Source organism: Neovison vison, chromosome 7 (assembly GCF_020171115.1).
Source record: "Neovison vison isolate M4711 chromosome 7, ASM_NN_V1, whole genome shotgun sequence".
Lineage (NCBI taxonomy): Eukaryota > Metazoa > Chordata > Mammalia > Carnivora > Mustelidae > Neogale > Neogale vison.
The window spans coordinates 18290719-18309386 of NC_058097.1; the positions used below are offsets into that span (position 1 = coordinate 18290719).

The 18668-nt window shown below is 54.4% G+C and overlaps 2 protein-coding genes across 3 annotated transcripts; one reads left to right on the plus strand and one right to left on the minus strand.

Moving 5' to 3' along the window:
* Positions 1 to 36: 36 nt before the first annotated feature.
* TMEM208 (transmembrane protein 208) lies at positions 37 to 2593 on the minus strand. The gene is made up of 6 exons (XM_044260394.1): positions 2489 to 2593; positions 1773 to 1868; positions 856 to 915; positions 641 to 777; positions 390 to 474; positions 37 to 290 (listed from the first exon to the last, which is right to left on the minus strand). Exons 1-6 carry the CDS (start codon positions 2492 to 2494, stop codon positions 153 to 155), a joined length of 522 nt encoding a protein of 173 aa, XP_044116329.1. The 5' UTR covers positions 2495 to 2593; the 3' UTR covers positions 37 to 152.
* A 108-nt stretch (positions 2594 to 2701) lies between these two features.
* On the plus strand, positions 2702 to 18243 carry LRRC29 (leucine rich repeat containing 29). Of its 2 annotated transcripts, none has more exons than XM_044255967.1 (6): positions 2702 to 2744; positions 14732 to 15724; positions 16870 to 17091; positions 17216 to 17359; positions 17565 to 17782; positions 17865 to 18243. In XM_044255967.1, the coding sequence occupies exons 1-6, from the start codon at positions 2721 to 2723 to the stop codon at positions 18031 to 18033; spliced, it is 1770 nt and encodes a 589-aa protein (XP_044111902.1). In that variant the 5' UTR covers positions 2702 to 2720; the 3' UTR covers positions 18034 to 18243. The 2 variants fall into 2 exon arrangements, with proteins under 2 accessions (XP_044111902.1, XP_044111903.1); XM_044255968.1 differs by having other exon boundaries at positions 16870 to 17085.
* Positions 18244 to 18668: the final 425 nt, after the last annotated feature.

The following is an 18668-nucleotide window of genomic DNA, read 5'->3' on the forward strand; positions in this document are numbered from 1 at the left end:
CCTCGCCCTTCCATTATCACCCACACAGCCATTAGCCATATTCTGAGCCATTTATTCAACAATCCTATACCTTAGACTGCTTCTGGGCCCTGGACTAGGCCCTCCTTGCTCCTGGCAGGGGGCCATGCAGCCTGTGGCCAAAATGTCACTGGCTATAATCGCTTCATCTGCCGCCGCTCCTGTCGGCGCTGCCGTTTCTCATTGTGCTCTGGTGCTGGGGTGCCACTGTCTGCTGTGAACCAAGGACCCAGCACATTCACCCAGAGGAGATAAAGGGCCCGGCCTGGAGCCTAGGACAGAAAAGGGAACTTGAAGCCAGGCACAGGAAATGAAGGAAGGGCAGGGTTAGATGCTCCAGCCCCCTCCTGGGAGCCCTACAAGCCACGTACCAGAAGCCAGAAGGACCAGATGTAGAGAGAGAAGCAGCTGAGCACTTGCACGATGGCTGTCAGCAGGATCACATCTTTAAGGTGCCTGTGGATAGAAGGGAGGCTGAAAGGGCCAAAAGTAGTACATGGGCCCCAGTTCATCTCCCTTCTACCCTCTTCAAGTTGTGGGCAGTTGTGGGTCTTGGGCTATCTGGGCCCCAACACCCCAGCCCTGGGGCCGCTCACCTGGGCTGGCAGCGGGGGACACTCACTCTGCCATGCCCTGCTCCATGTTGAGGTCCATTCCACCATCCATCAGGGCCCCATCCTCAGAAAAGGCTGCCCGTGCCATTGAGCTCATAGAGTGGTAGCTGGCCCCATATACTGCCAGACTAAAGGCCAGGGCCATCTGCAAAAAAAGAATGGTATCAAAGGCCAGCCAGAAATGCTATACGCTTATCCACTTCCCAGGATAGGGGACACTTACCCAGGCCCAAAATGAGGCAGATGAGTAGAAGAACACCAAGGTCACAAGACAGTAAATGGCCTGTAAGCAGATATACGATCAGGCTGTGATCAAAAGATACCCTAAACCACGGGCCTTCCTTGACTCTGACCAAGAGTTAGGCCACGCTGTGGAAAGAGACAGTTGCTTCTCTTAGGGTTGGTGGGTGAAAGGGGTCTGTTCCCTGAGTTCTGAGCACCCAGAATCCCCTCTGATATGTCAGCCCAAGAAAGAAGGCCCTGTGTATCTGGGCTGGGATGGACTGGGCTCAAGTCCATCTGACTCTCAAACCCTCCTTTCATTTTTTTATTTTGTTTTGTTTTGACTACTCAGCACTTTCTTTGTGCCCAGATCCATTCTCATTTCTTTCTTTCTTTCTTTTTTTTTTTTTTTTTTAAGATTTTATTTATCTAGGGGGGCCTGGGTGGCTCAGTGGGTTAAGCCTCTGCCTTCGGCTCAGGTCATGATCTCAGGATCCTGGGATCAAGCGCCACATCGAGGGCTCTGCTAAGCAGGGAGCCTGCTTCCCCCACCCTTCCTGTCTCTCTGCCTACTTGTGATCTCTGTCAAATAAATAAATAAAATCTTTTAAAAAAGAAGATTTATTTATTTGACAGAGAGAGATAGCAAGAGAAAGAACACAAGCAACAGGAGTGGGAGAGGGAGAAGCAGGCTTCTCACAGAGTGGGGAGACCAACTCGGGGCTTGATCCCAGGACCCTGGGATCATGACCTGAGCTGAAGGTGGACGCTTAACAACCGAACCACCCAGATGCCCCATTCTCATTTCTTTTTAATTACAGTTTTGAAAACTACACATGCTGTCACACCCCCCCCACGCACACATACACACCAGAGCTGACTGTGGGATCTGGGGTAGGCAAGGAGGTAGGTACTTACATTGGCCCCCAGTATGATTCGCAGATAGAACTTCAGAGTCTCTTTGTTCTCTTCAAATATCTGCTTCTTCCCTCTCGTGCCCACTTTGCCCTTGGGCTGCAGAGGGATGGTAAGATGCTGTCAGAGCCCTCCTCAGCCAGGGTCCTCCTCACCCTCCTCCCCAGTCTGGTCAGGTACAGAATTAAACCTGCACCTAAGCCAGGTCCCCACGGTGCTCAAATCTAGCACAATCCTTGGGATGCCCACCCCTCCTCCAGTCCACCCTGTTTAGGGCTGACACTATCTGTGCAACACCTTTACCGATGATCGCCTCCTGCTCACCGTGGAACAATCCAACACTAGGCTGATTATCTCCCAGCTCTCCTGCTGAGACCCAGCTTTGGGCTGACTACCCCTTCAAGGGGAGCTCCTGAGTGGCACTGAATAGTGGGCCCCTCCAAATCTTGGCTGACGCCCACCCGTTTCACAAGCCCCTAAGGTCTCCTATCAGGTCTGGTACAATCTGGTACTGACGCCCACTCCCCTCCCGCACTACTTCTGGTATGGCGATGGGCCGCTCCATTCCCCCCCACTCCGCTAGCTCTAGAATGGTCTGGCCACTGCATGGCGCCCCCATCTGGCAGATCCGCTTCCTTCGATGTCCTTCCTCTGTTTTTAGTCTCCCGGACCCGGGAATCTTCTGCCGTTGCGAACCCCGCCCTATCCGCCCTCCTTACCGCCATGGCGCGACGCAAACAACCAGCGAGGAAAACAAGGGAGAGCGACCGAAACCGCGGTCAGTAGGTACCACATCGGCAGTACAGGCACTTCCGGTGCAGACGCAAATCGTCACAACTGTGACGGAAGTGGGGAGGGTCCACTTCCTTCCCAGTCCCTCCCCGCACCCAGAGTCGGTAGGACTACACTTCCCAGAAGGCCTTGCACGGGGGCGGAGGCGGCAGGGATGCGATGGCCGAGTCGCTGCCCCTGGAGGTGAGAGGAGGCCGCCCTGAGGCCCGTCTTGGGACAGGCTCCGCCCTTGGGGTCCCAGGTTGTGGGGAGGGGCTGTCAGACAGCTAGCCCGGCTCCGCCCGCCTGGCGGAAACTACTTGCCCGAGATCGAGATCGCAGGACCTGCAGGCTGTGGGTAACGGCCCCGCCTTGGGCCATCCCGTCCCCTTAGCTTGGGGGAACCGTTCTCTCCTTACCCATCGGCCCCAGGAGATGGCTGCCGTGTCACCTCAGCGAGGACAGGGTCTCTGCCTACTCCATTCTCTAGAGATGGCCACCCCTCCCCCTCAGTTCTGGAAGATGTCCGTTCCATCCCCTCGTCCCCGAAGGGTAACCGATCTTATCCTCCTTGGCCCCTTGGGATGATCACTCCATTCCCTCTGCCCAGAAAGACGGCTGCCCCATCCCCCTGGCGGTGGGAGACAGATTAACCCTTCCATCAACTCCGGGCACAGTCGCTAGATTACTTCACCTAGGACAGGGCTGCTCCCCACTCCCTCAGGCCGTAGTGATGGCTGTCCCTACCTCCTTCACCCAATGGGATGTTTGCTCCTTTTCCTTAGCTTGGAGCAAGGCCACTCTGCCTCCACTGGCCAGAGAGAGAGAATAGATTTTTGTTCCCAGGGGCCTCTTGGGATGGCCTCTCTGTCCCTTTTGCCTTGAAAGCTGGCAGCCCTCTCCCGTGGTCCACGGGAGACAAGTCACCCTTTCCTCATCAGCCCTGGAACGGTGCTTCTTCCCCTTAGCAAGAATAGGACAGCTTCTACCTCCTTTAGCCACCTACCATGGCATCCTTTATCTCCTGGGCACCAGAGGATGTCTACTACATAGATCCCAGGAATAACCAGTCATATCCTAGTAGTAGCCCCTTAGGATAGGGTTAATGGGATAGTGACTCCATCCTTACCATTGCCGCCTTTCCTCTAGAAAAGCTACCCCCCTTTCTCAACTCAAAGAGCCATGCTCCCTCCCCTCAGTGAGGACAGTTTATTGCCCTCTCCTGTTGCTTTTTGGGCTGGTTGCTGAGCCCCAGAAGACAGGATGGCCACTGTCTTAACTTGGCTCAGACAGGCTTCCCTGCCTCCCCCTGGGGTTGGGGGCTTAGTCAGTCCCAATCTCATCAGTGTTCTCTTCCCCATGCCTAGCTTTCCTGACCCAGAAGGCGGTTCTCCCCAGTCTTCTCAGTAGTGATCTGCTTTATTTTCCCCACTCCTTCCCTGGGCAAACCTTCGGTGAAAATTGAGGTAGAGGGCTTTGGTGAAAATAGAGATAGAGCACTATCCATCTTTAATTCAATCTAATGACTATTGGCTAAGTAACTTCTGTGTGTTAGGGATCAAAGAACGCAAGAAGAGGTTAGAATGGGCTGGTGACGTCAAGGTTAAGGAAAGGCATTCCTGGAAAGAGGCCTACATAGGCAAAATGTAATAGGCATAGTATGGCTGTAGGACAATGGGAAGCCTGAACTGAGGAAGCTCTGGGATCAGGGGTCCAGTCAGGCATAGGGCCTGGCAGGGTCTTGCTTGGGGGTCTCGCAGGGTCTTGCTTGGGGGTCTCGCTGACCCAAGAGTAGAGATTTTGTCCTGAGTGTACTGGATACCCTGAAGGTTTTCATCAGGGATGTGCTAAGACTAAAAGCTGTTTTATTTATTTATTTATTTATATGACAGATAGAGATCACAAGTAGGCAGAGAGAGAGAGAGAGAGGAGGAAGCAGGCTCCCCTCTGAGCAGAGAGCCTGACATGAGGCTCAATCCCAGGACCCTGGATCATGACCTGAGCCAAAGACAGAGGCTTTAACCCACTGAGTCACCCAGGTACCTGTAAAAGCTGTTTTTTAAGGAAAATTAACCTTGTCACTGTGTGCAAATTGACTAGCAAGGCTGAGCCTGGAGGCAAGGAGGTTAGGTGGAAGATTGTAGAAAGAATCCAGGTGTGTGGTGATAAAGATCTGGGCTACTGAGGTGCTAAAATTTCAAAGGTAGAAATATTAGTAACAGCAGTCCAGCAAGCATTTATGGAACATCTATTAAGTGTCAAGCACATCATAATGTGTGTGTGTGTGTGTGTCTGTATAATGGAAAGGAAAGCTCAAGAGAGGTCGGTTACCTTGCCTGAGGTCACATAGGTCCCACAGCTTGGAAGTAGTAGAGCTGGGATTTTTTTTTTGTTTTTTTAAAGGTTTATTTATTTATTCGACAGACAGAGATCACAAGTAGGCAGAGAGGCAGGCGGAGAGAGAGGAGGAAGCAGGCTCCCCGCTTAGCAGAGCCCCCGATGCGGTGCTTGATCCCAGGATCCTGAGATCATGACCTGAGCTGAAGGCAGAGGCTTAACCCACTGAGCCACCCAGGTGCTCCTAGAGCTGGGATTTGAATGAGTCTAAGTTATCCTGGCCTAAGCCTGTGCTGTACACCTGTATCTGACAGCAAGAGACAGAAAAGCATTAAGAGTCTGCAGTATTATCAGGATCTTCAGGCAAGATGCACTAGTGGCATTGAAGCTCAGGTGCTGGAAAGTTGGGAGCAACGGATGTTTTGGACTGAGAATGTGAATTTGGTTGAGATGAAAGTGATAGTAAATCATTTAGATGATGGATCCTGTGGAAGATTGGCAACACTAGACTAGCACATGAATGGTGAGGCAATATGGGGATACTGAATTGTTGGCTTTTCCTGTAGAGGTAACTGTTGAAGCCATGCAAATGAACTTACTATCCTAGGAAGTAAACAGATTGAAAGACCAGGTCTGAGCCATGAGAGCCACAGAAGACTCCAGAAACAAGGCATTTGGAGTTGGGAGAGTGGAGCTTTAGAAAACACAATGTCACAAGAGTCCAAGAGGGAAAATTCCAGAACAGTTAATATTAGATCATTCTTGGCCTCACAAGTGACTCCCTCCCCAGTTCCTTGTAGGGCCTCCAACCTCATGACCCCCAGCCTTACAGAGCATAGGTACAGTGAGGGCCTGAGCTGGGTCCTATTGGGGATCATAACAGCCAGCTGAGAAGGCGAGTAGACAGTGGAGAAAATGGGGAAAGAGGGAGGACCCAGAGCCTGACCTTTGAGGGCAGGAGGAAGGGATATGGTTTCCAAAGACCAGAGGAGGATACCTGACTTGCTGTCCTAGGTCTTAGGCAAGACACTTTACTATGTCTTGTTTTTTAAGATTCTATTTATTTGAAAGGGACAGTGAGAAAGCTAGAGCACAAGAGCAGGGGGAGGGAGATGCAGGCTCCCCACTGAGCAGGAATCCCAATTCGGGACTCAATCCCAGGACCCTGGGATCATGACCTGAGCCGAAGGCAGATGCTTAACCAACTGAGCCACCCAGGCGCTCCGACCATTTACTATGTTATTAAATTCTCGCACAACCCATTTAAACCTCACTACCATTGCCATTTTACAGATTAGGAAAAACAAGGCTCAAAGAGGTCAATTGACAAGAGTAAGGATTTGAACTAGGTTTATCTGGTCCTAATGCCCAGGCTCTTTTTAGCAAACTGAGCGGGAAGTTTGCTTTTTATCAGTCAGTACAAACCTGCATCCAGGGAAGACTCAGGAATGGTTTGTTCACAGTAGAGATGCCTGGAGGCCAGAGAGGGGGAAGTGAAGACCCCATGAAGCTTAGGACTCAAGATGAACTAGAAGCCAGTGTTCCAGTCACCTCAGACTGACTGCACTATTAGCTGGAGAAGTTTCCAAGGACCCCCAGCTCTAATAGTTCCCAATGCCCTGTCTTTTTCCCTCAGATGCTCACACATATTCTGAGCTTTCTGCCTCTGTCAGATCAGAAAGAGGCCTCCCTCGTGAGCCGGGCTTGGTACTGTGCAGCCCAGAATGCCCTTCGGGAGGTAAGGTGGCCAGCCTCACCTGGCCCATTCTCAGCTGTCTCTCACTCCAGTTTGCTCATGGCCCTGCTCGTATGTCGTCCATTCATTCATTCATCCATGCATACATATACATATGTTACACTCATACACACTTGACTCTGGGTACAGTGCTGGGACTTTACAGATGAGTAAGACATAATCCCCTGCCCCAAGGAGCTCACAGTCCAGTGAAGGAGAAAAGCAAGTACATGAGGGTTGGTGATGTCATGTGCTTGGTGCTGTGACACTGGAATGAAGGGTGCACCAAGAACAGGAAGAAGGACGTCCAAAGGAGACCAGCAGCATCAGGGAAGGAAGGCTTCCCAATGGAATAGGATGAGCGGGAAGGTTGGTCTCCCAGGAACCGGTGACAGCACTGGGAAAGGCACCAAGGTGTGAAATAGTTCTGGAAATGACCACACAAGTTCCCTAAGACTAGAACTGAGATGTGCGTAGAAGGGGTGGGAGATGGGTGGGGTCAGACCACAAGCTGGCACTCGTGTTGGGGCCCAATTACCATCCAAGAGCCTGTAAAGGAATATTAAGGCAGAGAAGTGACATGGTGTGATGTCTTGGAACTCCAGTGCTGAGTGGACTGGAGAGGGTGAGTCGGGATGTGGGGAGACAGCCCATCTCGGAAGTGAATGCAGACATCTGTGACAGTTTGAAAGGCAAGTGGTGACAGCTCCTTGTTTTCATTCTGACTTCTCTGATCACTACTGAGGTTGAACAGTTTTCTCACTAGCTGGCCATTTATATTTCCCTCTCTTATTTATTTCTATTCTTTATCCATTTAACCATTGGCATCTTAGTATTTTTCTTATCCGTTTGTATGAACCTTTTATATATTAAAGAGATGAATCTTTTACATGTTTATTTATTTTTTTTAAAGATTTTATTTATTTATTTGACAGAGAGAGATTACAAGTAGGCAGAGAGGCAGGTAGAGAGAGAAGGAGGAGGAAGCAGGCTCCCTGCTGAGCAGAGAGCCCGATGCGGGACTCGATCCCAGGACCCTGAGATCATGACCTGAGCCGAAGGCAGCGGCTTAACCCACTGAGCCACCCAGGCGCCCTTACATGTTTATTGAAATATATTCCTAACATATTTGCCTCTGTATTTGAGTTGTGGATACAAGCTTATTTCTGAGACACAGAGGTTAAATTTCTATGTTGTTGATTCTGAACATCTTTTGCTTTCTTACTTCTTCCACTGCTTTTTAAATTTATCTTCATGATTTGATTACACTCAGATGTCTCTTCTGGTTTTTTTTTTTTATTAGACTTATTTTTTCAGACAGGTTTTAGGTTCACAAGTGTTTCTTCTGTTTCATGGCTTGAATTTTTATAGTAATTTTTTAATTGTAAAGGTCATTTTCAGGTAAGAAGCTAAACTGATTAGTTTTAGAGCCCTAATACCATTTATATATACTCTTCCCCTTCCCTGCTGCGTGGGACTCCTCCTCTGTCACATATTAAATGTGTATATATAAGTAGGTTCTTTTGTCACGTGATCTATCCAGTGTCATTGAGCTCAGTGTCTAAAGCAATTTGATTTGGAGCTGTTGAAAATTTGAAGTGTGAGACATCTAGATGGTGAGATGCAGTTGGTCATTGGGTTTCTGAGCAAGGAATTCAAGAGAAGGGTCTTGGTAATAAATGCAGAGTTGGGTACCATTCAGGAATGGGTGGAGCTTGAAACCATGGATCCAAGCAACATCCCCCACCCAGAAAGCACGTGAAGAGCCATAGGAATAGCGGGCCGCAGAATAACCCCAGGAGAGTAAACCAGTCCAAGGGCGTGGAAGGGAGGAGGCCCCTCCTGGGAGGAAGTCCCAGGGATCAAAAGTGGAGAGCATTTACAGTGTCGAGTGGATGACTAACTGTGTCAAATCCCATGAAGAGTCCAGAAGATAAGGAACAGAGAGTGTCCCTGATGTCTGATGTCCAGGGAGGTCCCCAGTGACTTCAGCAACATTTGGCATCTAGGGGCAAAAGCCAGGTGGGTGGAAGAGTGAATGAGATTAAGAAAGGGCTTGTAGAGAGTGACCTCCTTTGCAAGAAACTTCTCCATGAGAGGAAGGAAACAAATAGGGCGGTAATGACAGGTTGAGGGGACTCCACAAAGGATTTTCATTGTGATAAATTTCAAATGTGTTCATATGCTGAGGAGAGTCACAGAGGAGGGGTGAATGTGAATGCTCGAAGCAGAGACAGGAGAAAGGGCAGATGCCACCTGGGGTGATAGAAGGCCTGGCCTGGGCTGGGATCGGGAGGATGGCACCTCTCTGGCTTGGGACATGGAGGGGAGCGGGTGGCAGTGTGGAACGGTTTGCTGAGGAAGTTCCTCTGAGGCTAGTGGTCTCTTCGCTGGGTGAATCTGGAGGCCACGTTGTCTTGGGGAGTGACAAGAAAAGTAGAGGCCAAGGCCTCAGCACAGAGGCTTGAAATAGTCACAGGGCAGAAGGAAGCGGGAGAGTTACCAGAGCCGCTCAGAAGGCCTCGCTCCCTCAGACAGGGATGCTGGCTGGCTGTGCCGGGCCCTGGGCTGGCCACTCGGGCTGCAGGGCTCGGGGAGGCACGGCACGCCTCCACTGCTTGAGAACAGGTAGTGAGAGGGAAGGAAGCCTGAGCTAAGAAGAGTGAGTAGGGGCACTGCACTGGAGTCTTGTGTGGGACACGGGGGTGCCGAGAAGATTCAGAAGAGACTTCATGGAGAAGGGGATGCTTGTGCTGAGCCTAGACGGAGGAATACATATCCGCTAAAGAACAGAAGTAGGTGAGCGGTGAGACCAAGCCCCCTACCGCCCCAGCACTGTGACCAAACAGAAAAAGCAGCAAGCAGAGAGGCCCGGCAGCATGGGACAAGCATTAGAAGTTGCCATTCTCAGGGCCGGGGAGGAGGGGACACGGGCATGGGAAAGGGGGGCTGAGGAGGTTCTGGCTGGGAGGCTCAGCCTCCATCCCGTAGAGTGGAGAACCACCAAGGGGTCTGAAGAGCATGATCAGTTCACCTTTTGTAAGGACCACCTGGTGACAGTGCAAAGGCCAGATAGCCACAAAGACCGGGGGCCAGGACTCCCATAAGGAGGAAACTGCTGTCATATATTTCCGAGCAACAGTGCGGGACCCTGACCTGGGGCAAGAGCAGTGAGGCGGGAGTGGAGGGGCTTGAGATGCAAGGGACTTTGCTCACTGGAGGCAGAGAGTGAGGGAAGGATCTAGAACGGCTCCCAGATCTCTGACTCAGGTGACCTGGTAGAGGGCAGTGAGAACTCAGGAGAAGGAGCAGCACTAGGGGATCAGACAGTGAATTTAGAAGGAAGTATGTTGCATTCGTGTATCTGGCAAGGTCCCAGGCTCTGTGTTCTGGAAAAAGATGTGGACTGCAAATAAAGAAGTTGGGATGTGATGGAGTGCAGTCTGCCAGGGTGCAGCGGAGAGTGTATACATGCGCATGTGTGTGTGCATGCGTGTGTGTGCGCATGCGCGCGTGTGTGGACACTGGGAGGCAGTGGGGTGTGGGAACCCCAAGGGAAGGGCCTGGCTCCCTCTCTCAGATTTAAGGAGAGTGGGATGATCCATCCCAGTGGGTGGGGAAGGTGAATCAAGGGAATGAAAAGATCAGGGAGGGGTGTGTGTAGGGTGTGGGGGGTGTGTGTAGGGTGTGGGGTGTGTGTGTGTGTGTGTGTGTGTGTGTGTGTGTGTGGTGGGGCAGAATGTACAGTAAAGAACTCACTCCTCTATGGACTGGGTCTCTCTCTTCTTTGGTGGCCCCAAAAGAGGCTGATGGGGAGCAGGCTAGAAGGTAGGAGGAGAGCCAGGCAAGCAGAGCCACAGAACTCCCAGTGGGAGAGAGCGTGGGGGAGACTGGCCATCCACAGCAGGTGGCACGGCAGAAAGGACCCTTGTGGGAGGTCTGCAGAGAAGCCCGCAGATGTTGGTGACTTTGCTGAGGGGAAGCTGTTGCCAGGAATGAGAGGTCCCATGGGGGAGTGATGGAGGGGTGAGTGGGTGAGGCAAGAGGTCTAACAAGAGGCGAGCGTGGTGTGGGCAGGCCCACGTGCTTCCAAGAGGCCTGCTGGCAGAGGAAAGGGGAGAAGCAGGAGTGGTGGGGGGTGGGGCAGGATCAAGGGAGGCCTTTTGTTAGTTATGACCCTGAGGTATTTGTAAACCGAGAAGAAGCAGTAGAAAGGCAGGGACTGCCCGTTCCTATGCCAGAAGCTGGGAGCAGGCCCAGCAGGTCGAGAGAAGAGGGCCAGGACCTAGAGAGGGAAGGTGGTTAGGGGAGCTGGCTGGCGGATGTGAACATGGCAAAGGGAGGGCCTTCCCCACTTGATGACTTTGGCTTCTTTTTGAAACAGAACAGTTCGTCTCTGAGAATTCTGAGAATGTCAGAGTAAGAGGATGGTGCTTCCCTTAAATCAGGGACTGGAGAGAATGGTGGGCTTGGAGAGAAACCTTGAGAAGAGGGGAAGAGAGCCAGGGGAGGAGGTGGTAGTGGGGGAGACAAGAGGGGAGACTAAGGCTTCCATGGGCAGAATTCTGTACCCTTAGCACAGACCCGGAAGAGGCAGCAGTCTCATCTTGGCAAGGCAAGAAGAATGGGCACAGCAGCATGACTGGGGCAGGGCCCCAGGACTCCAAGAAAAGGTAATCAGGGGAGAGGTTCTTGGAGTCCAGCCAAGAAGGAGAGGGAAAAGCCAAAGTGGGCAGTCAGGAGTAGACTGGAATGGGATAGGAGAGTGAGGTGGAGGGCGGAGTTTGAGATGGTAGAGTCCGCCACCATTTTAGCCCTCGGGCTGTTCCAGCTAACTGTGAGCTCCAGACACAGACACCTGTTTGGTGTCTCAGCAGAACTCAGCCCCGCCTGGGCTGGGAGCCCTTGAAGGACAGGCCACAGCTACAGGGCATCTGGGACTCTGTTAACACCCTACCACCACCATGTCCCAGAGAGCAATTTGCAGGATTTACCAGCAGGAACCATCTCCCAGGGTCCAGATATGGGCAGGTGGATAAGAAATTAGCACTTCCTGCTTAGCCGGTGCTGCGGAGGATTCTGGCTCACCAAAGCATGGCTGGAGTGTATGCCTCACCAGGCCAGGCTAGGATGCTGAATGGGTGACTTCTTATTCCCCCTGACTTGCTCCCACTTAATCCTAATAAGAAGGTAGACAAAGGCAGAACCTTCCCCCAGACACACACACACACACACACACACACACACACACACGCAGGCTCTGCCCATTTCGGGGAGAGTCCTGGTTGCCTGCCACTGCGCTGGTCACTGTGAAGAACTCCGGACAGCTCAGCTTCTGCCCTCCACTCCCTTCTCCTGCCTGGGGTATTTACAGAGGCCCCGAGGAGCCTCTGGAAATGACCCCCAAGGTCTAATTCCTCTCTAGAGACCAAAGCCCCTGGGTTCCAGGGCATATATTTTCTTCTGGAGAACAGGCATGTCAGCTCTGGATTCCCACACCAGCAAACAGGAGAGCCATTCCACGCAGATGGCTTTCCAAGCCTGCACATTAAGTCTGCCATCGCAGCTCAGGGCTTCGTGAGGTGCAGTGGAACCCTGGTCTCTCACAGTCAAGGGCTATGTGTCCGTTTTAGCAAATTTGGGCATTTCCCAAATGACTTGGCATCTAGTCCTAAGAGGCCAGCTCCGGAAAAGGACGAGATGGGGGCTGGTTGGCTTCTCTGTGAATAGGGCAGCTGAAGCTGGAGCAGATAACCTTGCAGTCCTCCTCTGGAGCTCCAGAAGCATCTGCCTAGGGCCTAGGGAGGGGGACCTTCCTACGCTGGGGCCAAAGACCGCAGTGACCCAGGAGCCTGCTGCTTCTGCTTGCTGCTCTGCTCCCCACAGACAATCAATATCCCTAAAGGGCTACTCCTGGGCTCTGCGCGTTGAGTCCAGGGCAGACTACCTGGGTATTGGCTTAGAGGCTGCCCCCTCCCCATCAAGAAAAACAGTGGGGAGCAGGGAGGCGGTCTCCTATCTACACACACACACACTCTCTCTCTCTCTCTCTCTCTCTCATCTCCCAATCGCCGCTGGAAGTCCTTCAGACCAGGCCCTAGCCCCTGAGTTTGGTGGGTTTTCCTGCCACTAGTCTGCCCTTGGACTTGGCCTCTAGGCTGACTGCCAGTGCCTTCCCCCTCAGCTGTTCACCTACCTTGTTCATAGGGAGGCAGTGGGAGAGGGGGAGAACATGAGAACATTTCCTGGCTCCCAAGGCTCAGGAAGGAAGGCAAAGAAGGACAGCAGCTGGTGGAGCCTGGGAGGTGGGGATGGGAGTGGGGGACACGACATGAGGGCAGGGGCGGCGCTGCTTCAGCAATGGGCCCTGCTCTGCACCTGCAGCCACGGCTCACTCTCCATCCTTGGACTGGCCCCTCTGTTGGCAGCCAGCTTTAGCCTTTTTTTCTCAAACCTTTCCCGCCTGATCTTTTCATCCCCTTGAATCACCTTCCCCGAGCCAGGCCCTTGGGGTTCCCACCCGCCACTGCCTCCCAGTGTCCACGAGGGGGAGCTGCGGCAAGTGCACCTTTAGTCCGCAAGGACCACATCCCAGGAATAAGAATGGGGTCTGGACAGGGGGCTTGGCTTGACCCCTCATTCCTGTGGAAGTGGTCAGGAGCTGGCACCCATTTCTTACCACACACTCCTTCCCATGATGACAGCCACAGGAAGCTGCTTCTCTCTCTGGCAGAAGTCAGCCTGGTTTCTCCTCCCAGGAATGGGTTTCATGTGTCTTCCTGGGAGAATCCTGTTGATAAGTATCTTGCAGGTGTGCACCTTATGTGTCATCCTACCTTTCTGAATCTCTTTTGGTGACGTTCCATGGGGCAGAAGCAGGGGACATCAGCTTGTTCTTGCAGTAACCGACAGGTCAGGATTTTTAGAGAGCTTGCTTTCCTATGTCAGGATCACGATGATGTACTGAAACAGCCTTTGAGTACTGCTTGCCTGTGGCCTGGCCATCCGTCAGGGGTAGAGAAGAAGCCAAGCCCTTGTCTCCCTCCCCCACACCTGCTATAACTTCCCTCTGGCACAAAATCAGGGACAAGTCAATGAAAATGGGGGCTCCCCAAACTCCTAGATAAGCCAGGCTCTCCCTGCCTCAACCTAGCCCTGAGCTCACCTCCAGGTTCCACCCCACATCAGTCACGGACACGCACACCCCCCGTCCTATTCTCGTTCCCCTGTTGTTGTACAGCAGGGCCAGGCCCATACTCTTGGCACCTCAAGATTCATTCTCTTAGCTTCTTCCCACAGAAATGGGAGGCTTCTCCTTGCTTCCCTGGACAGATAATATAGACTCCCTAGAGACAAGCCCCAGGGATCACAAGCACATCTTGAACTCTGGAGCCTGCAGGGCCCACACACATTGGTGCACCCCTACACATTCGCACGCGCACGTGTGCGCACACACACACACACACACACACAACCCCCTTTTCACAAACACTCAAGTGGTTGAGCTACTCAGGCCACCAGGGGACCTAGGCCTCACTGCCTGCCCTAGACCTCTGGCACCTGGGCCACCCACGGTGGTGGGAAGTGACAACTGCTTTGCTTCTTAATGTCCTCAGCTGTTCTGAGGGCTATTTATAGTCTCTGGAAAAAGTTGGGGGAGGCTGGTTGCTTAGGTAATGCTGAGCTGACTCCCTGCAGAAGGAACCGAGGCCACAGGTCTCAGGGCCACCTTTGGAAGGTCCCAGAGTTTGGGATCCAGCACACTTAGTCCTTCTGCCCCCTGGGAGCTTTGCTGGCCCTCCTCCAGGCCACCCTAGCCCCCTGCACCCAGCATGCCAGCTCCCCACCCTGTCCCCATCCGTCCACGGGCATCCAATCCTATCTGTCGATAACTTTCCTGCCCTCCCCTCACAGTCACCTCCTTTGAGCCCCAGAGTGACTTGTCTTCCCACCTCCCACTTCCCACCAGCACCCCCTCAACCACACGACACCGCACACCACAGTGGGTCCTCACTGTGACAGGGCCCTTCCCTGACCTGCCAATGACTGGTCGCCAGACCTGATGGCCAACCCCCTCTGAGGCAAGAAGGCTAACTCCATTCCTGCTGCTGCCCCTTAGACAAATGTGCAGTACAACATCCCCGTGTCCTCCGCCTCCCTCCCAGTCATCAAGAGCCTGGGCCTCAGGGGCGTCACCTGCATCAGCCTGACCAGCCTGGATGGCTCGCCAGCTTCGCAACAGGTGCTGGAGTCTGTCGCCTACCACTTGGGCCCCCACCTGCAGAGTTTGTGCCTCAGTGGCGGCAGCCCCACGGAGGCCTCCTTTGTGGCCTTGATCCTGGGCTGCCCGGCCCTGCATAGCCTTGACCTCAGTGGCTGCCACAGCCTCTTCACATCGGGCACGCTGCTCGCGCAGCCCGAGACGGCGCAGCGGGTCCGGCAGGTGTTGAGTGGCCTGTGTGAGCTCAACTTGGCTGGCCTGCGGGACCTGACCGACCTCAGTTTCAACAGGCTCAGCAGCTGTGCCCCCAACCTGGAGCGCCTCTCCTTGGCCTACTGTCACCTCACTTTTGAACTACGCCTAGCCCGGGGCTCCTTTGGCTCCCCAGACTCCTCCCCCTCCAAGCTCTCCTTCCACAACCTGCTGCAATTCGTCAAGGAGAGGGCTGGTAGGCTGCACGCCCTGGACCTGAGCGGCACTGGTTTGCTCCCCGAGGCCCTGAAGGCCCTGGGCGGGGTGGCCGGGCTGCAGCTGCAGGAGCTGAGGCTGCACGGCTGCCAGGACCTCTCCACAGAGGCTGTGATCACCCTGTGCCGTCTGCAGTCGGGCCTGACCTCCCTGGACCTCAGCGGCTGCTCAGAACTGGCCGACGGCGCACTCCTGGCCATTGGCCGGGGCCTGGGGCACCTGTGGTGCCTCCGCCTGAGGAAGCTGCAGCGGCTGACGGATGCGGGATGCACAGCGCTGGGGGGGCTGCGGGAACTGCGCAGCCTGGACCTGGCAGAGTGCTGTCTGGTGAGCGGGCAGGGCCTGGCCCAGGCCCTGGGTTCAGGGCACAGGGCTCCAGCCCCCTTGGCCTCCCTCAGCCTGGCCTACTGCTCCTCTCTCAAGGTGAGCACACCCTCCCCTTCCTTCCTCTGCAGGGCTGGGGCTGGGGGAGCTGCACCCGTGGCAGCAGGGAGGCACTGCCCAGTATCAATGTCCAAGCAACAGCGATGAGAAAGGAACTGAGGACACAAGGGGAAAGGAGCCTGGAAAGACAGTGCTCCTGCAGGCACTCCTCCCCTTATCCCCTACTGTGGGCCCAGACAGAGGAGGTCCAAGGGACCAGGCTGGCCCAGCCCACGAGCTGGCACACCAAGTGCTCCGTGACCCCTGTAGTCTGGGTAGGGGCACTGATGGCCGGTGTTCTGGAGGCAGGGAAGACGAGAAAGGGGGTTCTGCAGGGAATGGATACTGAAGTTATACAAGGAGGTTGCTCAGCTCAGTCTGACAGAAGGGAATGTGATGTGGGAGTCATGGTCATGTCCTGGCTGCAGCCAGTCCCTTCAACAGGGCTCAGCCCTGTCCCTCTGGGTGGTGTCCCTAACTTGGCAGTGTCAGTCCCTCCCTCTTCAGGGGATTATTCCTTCAACCTCTCAGTGTGCACAGGGCATTCCCAGCCTGAAAACTCTCTCATTCTTTCCTCCACAACTGTTTCCTTTATCCTGCTCTGGTTCATCTTTCCATCAGCACAATATGTCTCCTAACTGCTCTCCCCAGGGCCCTGCGTTCTTGTGTCTCTTACAAACCTCTTTAAAAACCAGCTTCCTCTACTCTGCCCTTAGCTCCTGCTCCTGGCAGGTGGCAGCCCTACCCCCATAGTGACTTCACGTTCTGCTTCAAATTCCGGAGGGAGCATACCTGATTGGCTCAGCTAGGGTCAGGTGTCCTTCGATGATCCACTAAGCTGCGGCCAGAAGGCTGCCTCCGCCCACAACTTCCGCAGGGCCTGGGAGCACAGGCACAACAGATACTTTAGAAACTTGCACCTGCACCCTTCCCACTGCAGACAGTCTAGGCCTTGGGCCTCCAGCAAACTCCTCCTGGTGTCCCGCACCTACCTGTTACCAGAACAGGGACATGGTTGCTTCCCTCCACGGACCATCTGGTAGCTCCCTGTTGCCTGTGGGGCTGGAACATCCGCAGAACCTTCCTAGGGACACCTGCACAAGCTACCTGCCCATTGGTCTCTCCCTTCTCCACTTCCCTCCTAGGACACCTCCGTGTTCTCCCTGATCCCAGTGCTGGGCCCGAGCCTCAGGGTGCTAGACTTGTCCTCCTGTGTGGCCCTCACCAATAGGACCCTTCAGGCCATCTGCACCTGCCTAACCCACCTCTCTGTCCTGCGTCTGGCCTGGTGCACGGAGCTCCAAGACTGGGGTCTTCTGGGGCTGGGAGAACCAAGTGAGGAGCCTGCGCAGGAGACCCAGGTGCAGGTCAGGGAAGGGGGGTTGGTCCCTGGGCTCAGCTGTCCTCCTGCCCCTCCTAAGTGTCTCTCTCTAGGAGCATTTGAGGGCCAAACTCAGGAGGAACCTGAGAAGCAGGAGCTTCTTCCCGCAGCTACATCAAGAGCTGGACCATCAGGCCTCGGTCCCCAAGGACCCTTCTGCCCAGCCACAGGGCCCGTCACTGCTCATGCTGCGGGCCCTGCAGGAGTTGGACCTCACAGCCTGCAGCAAACTAACTGATGCCAGTTTGGCCAAGGTGTGGGCCTGGGGTGTGGATAGACCAAGGATCCTGGCACCAGAGCCAGGCCTAGGCCAACCCATTTTTTGCTTAGAAAATGACCCATTCCCTTTGGCTTCTGCTACGTATGGCCATTCCTCTGGCTAGGGGTGGGAGAGCCTGAAAGGCGTCTGGGCTCCAGTGCCATACTCTACCCCCCCACTCCTCACCCCCGTCCTTGCAGGTGCTCCAGTTCCCCGAGCTGAGGCGGCTGTCCCTGAGCCTGTTGCCAGCACTCACAGACAAGGGCTTGGTAGCCGTGGCCAGGGGCTGCCCCAGCCTGGAACGCTTGGTGCTAAGTCATTGCAGCCTCCTCAGCGATGAGGGCTGGGTCCAAGCAGCCCGCTCCTGGCCCAGGCTGCAGCACCTCAACCTGGCCAGCTGCGGACAGCTCACAGAGCAGTGAGTTGTCTGATGATGCCACGGTACAGGGGCTGGGCTGGGTCCCCACGCTGGCTTGCACTCATTGGAGGCTTCCCCACAGAACCCTGGATACCATCGGGCAGGCATGCAAGCAGCTCCGGATGTTAGATGTGGCCATGTGCCCTCGTATCAGCATGGCTGCCGTCAGGCACCTCCAAGCCCAGCTGCCCCAGGTGACCTGCATCCAGTCCCGGTATGTGGGAGGGGCTGACCTGACCTTAACTCTCTAGGGCCAGGTCAGTAACCAACCCTGGGCCTCAGCCTCCATTGCCCCCAAAGACTGAGCCCTGGCCTCTTGACCTGGCTTGACGCTGTGCTTCTGCCCCACTCTGCCACATACCCCAAAGCCCCTTCCCCAAGCTATAAACCCCTTTTTCTAGGAATGGGTATAGGGCTAATCCAGGGCAGCCCAAGGGCCTTTCTGCCCCAGCCTGCCCTAGAGCCCAGCAGGAGCCCTTCCCAGCTATACATCGCTGCCACAGGCCTCTGGAAATGCCAGTTCCTGCTCTCCTGGCCAGGCCTGGGTCTGGAGGCCAGGCCCCCAGGATGCATCAGGAGCTGCAGAGGAGACCTTGTGCCTCCTGCCCTGCCCACTTCTCACACCCAAGGCCCACACCTCACCTCGTCTCGTCCCCTGTGAGAAGCTCACCCAGCCCCTACTAGCACCAAGCTTTAGAAGCCAAGCCACAGACTTTGTTGTAAACCCAAACAAAATTAAAAATTCCAGATCTTACCTCCTTGTCTGAAGCTCTCAGACTACAGGGCCCCCTCCCACCAACCTCCGTTGAAACAGCCCAGCCAAGCCCAGGGACAGTGTGGACAAACACCAGGGGCACTGAGGCACATAGCCAATTTCTTCCTTACA

What these genes read in the sequence shown, in the direction of transcription:
- TMEM208 (XM_044260394.1), bottom strand. An exon ending in CTGCCTCATTTTGGGCCTGG is followed by an intron (nt 778 to 855) that starts GTAAGTGTCCCC and finishes CTTTTTTTGCAG; the next exon opens with ATGGCCCTGGCCTTTAGTCT. An exon ending in ATGGAGCAGGGCATGGCAGA is followed by an intron (nt 475 to 640) that starts GTGAGTGTCCCC and finishes TTCTATCCACAG; the next exon opens with GCACCTTAAAGATGTGATCC.
- LRRC29 (XM_044255967.1), top strand. Translation starts at nt 2,721, where the DNA reads ATGGCCGAGTCGCTGCCCCTGGAG. An exon ending in CCTACTGCTCCTCTCTCAAG is followed by an intron (nt 15,725 to 16,869) that starts GTGAGCACACCC and finishes CTTCCCTCCTAG; the next exon opens with GACACCTCCGTGTTCTCCCT. An exon ending in CTGATGCCAGTTTGGCCAAG is followed by an intron (nt 17,360 to 17,564) that starts GTGTGGGCCTGG and finishes CCGTCCTTGCAG; the next exon opens with GTGCTCCAGTTCCCCGAGCT.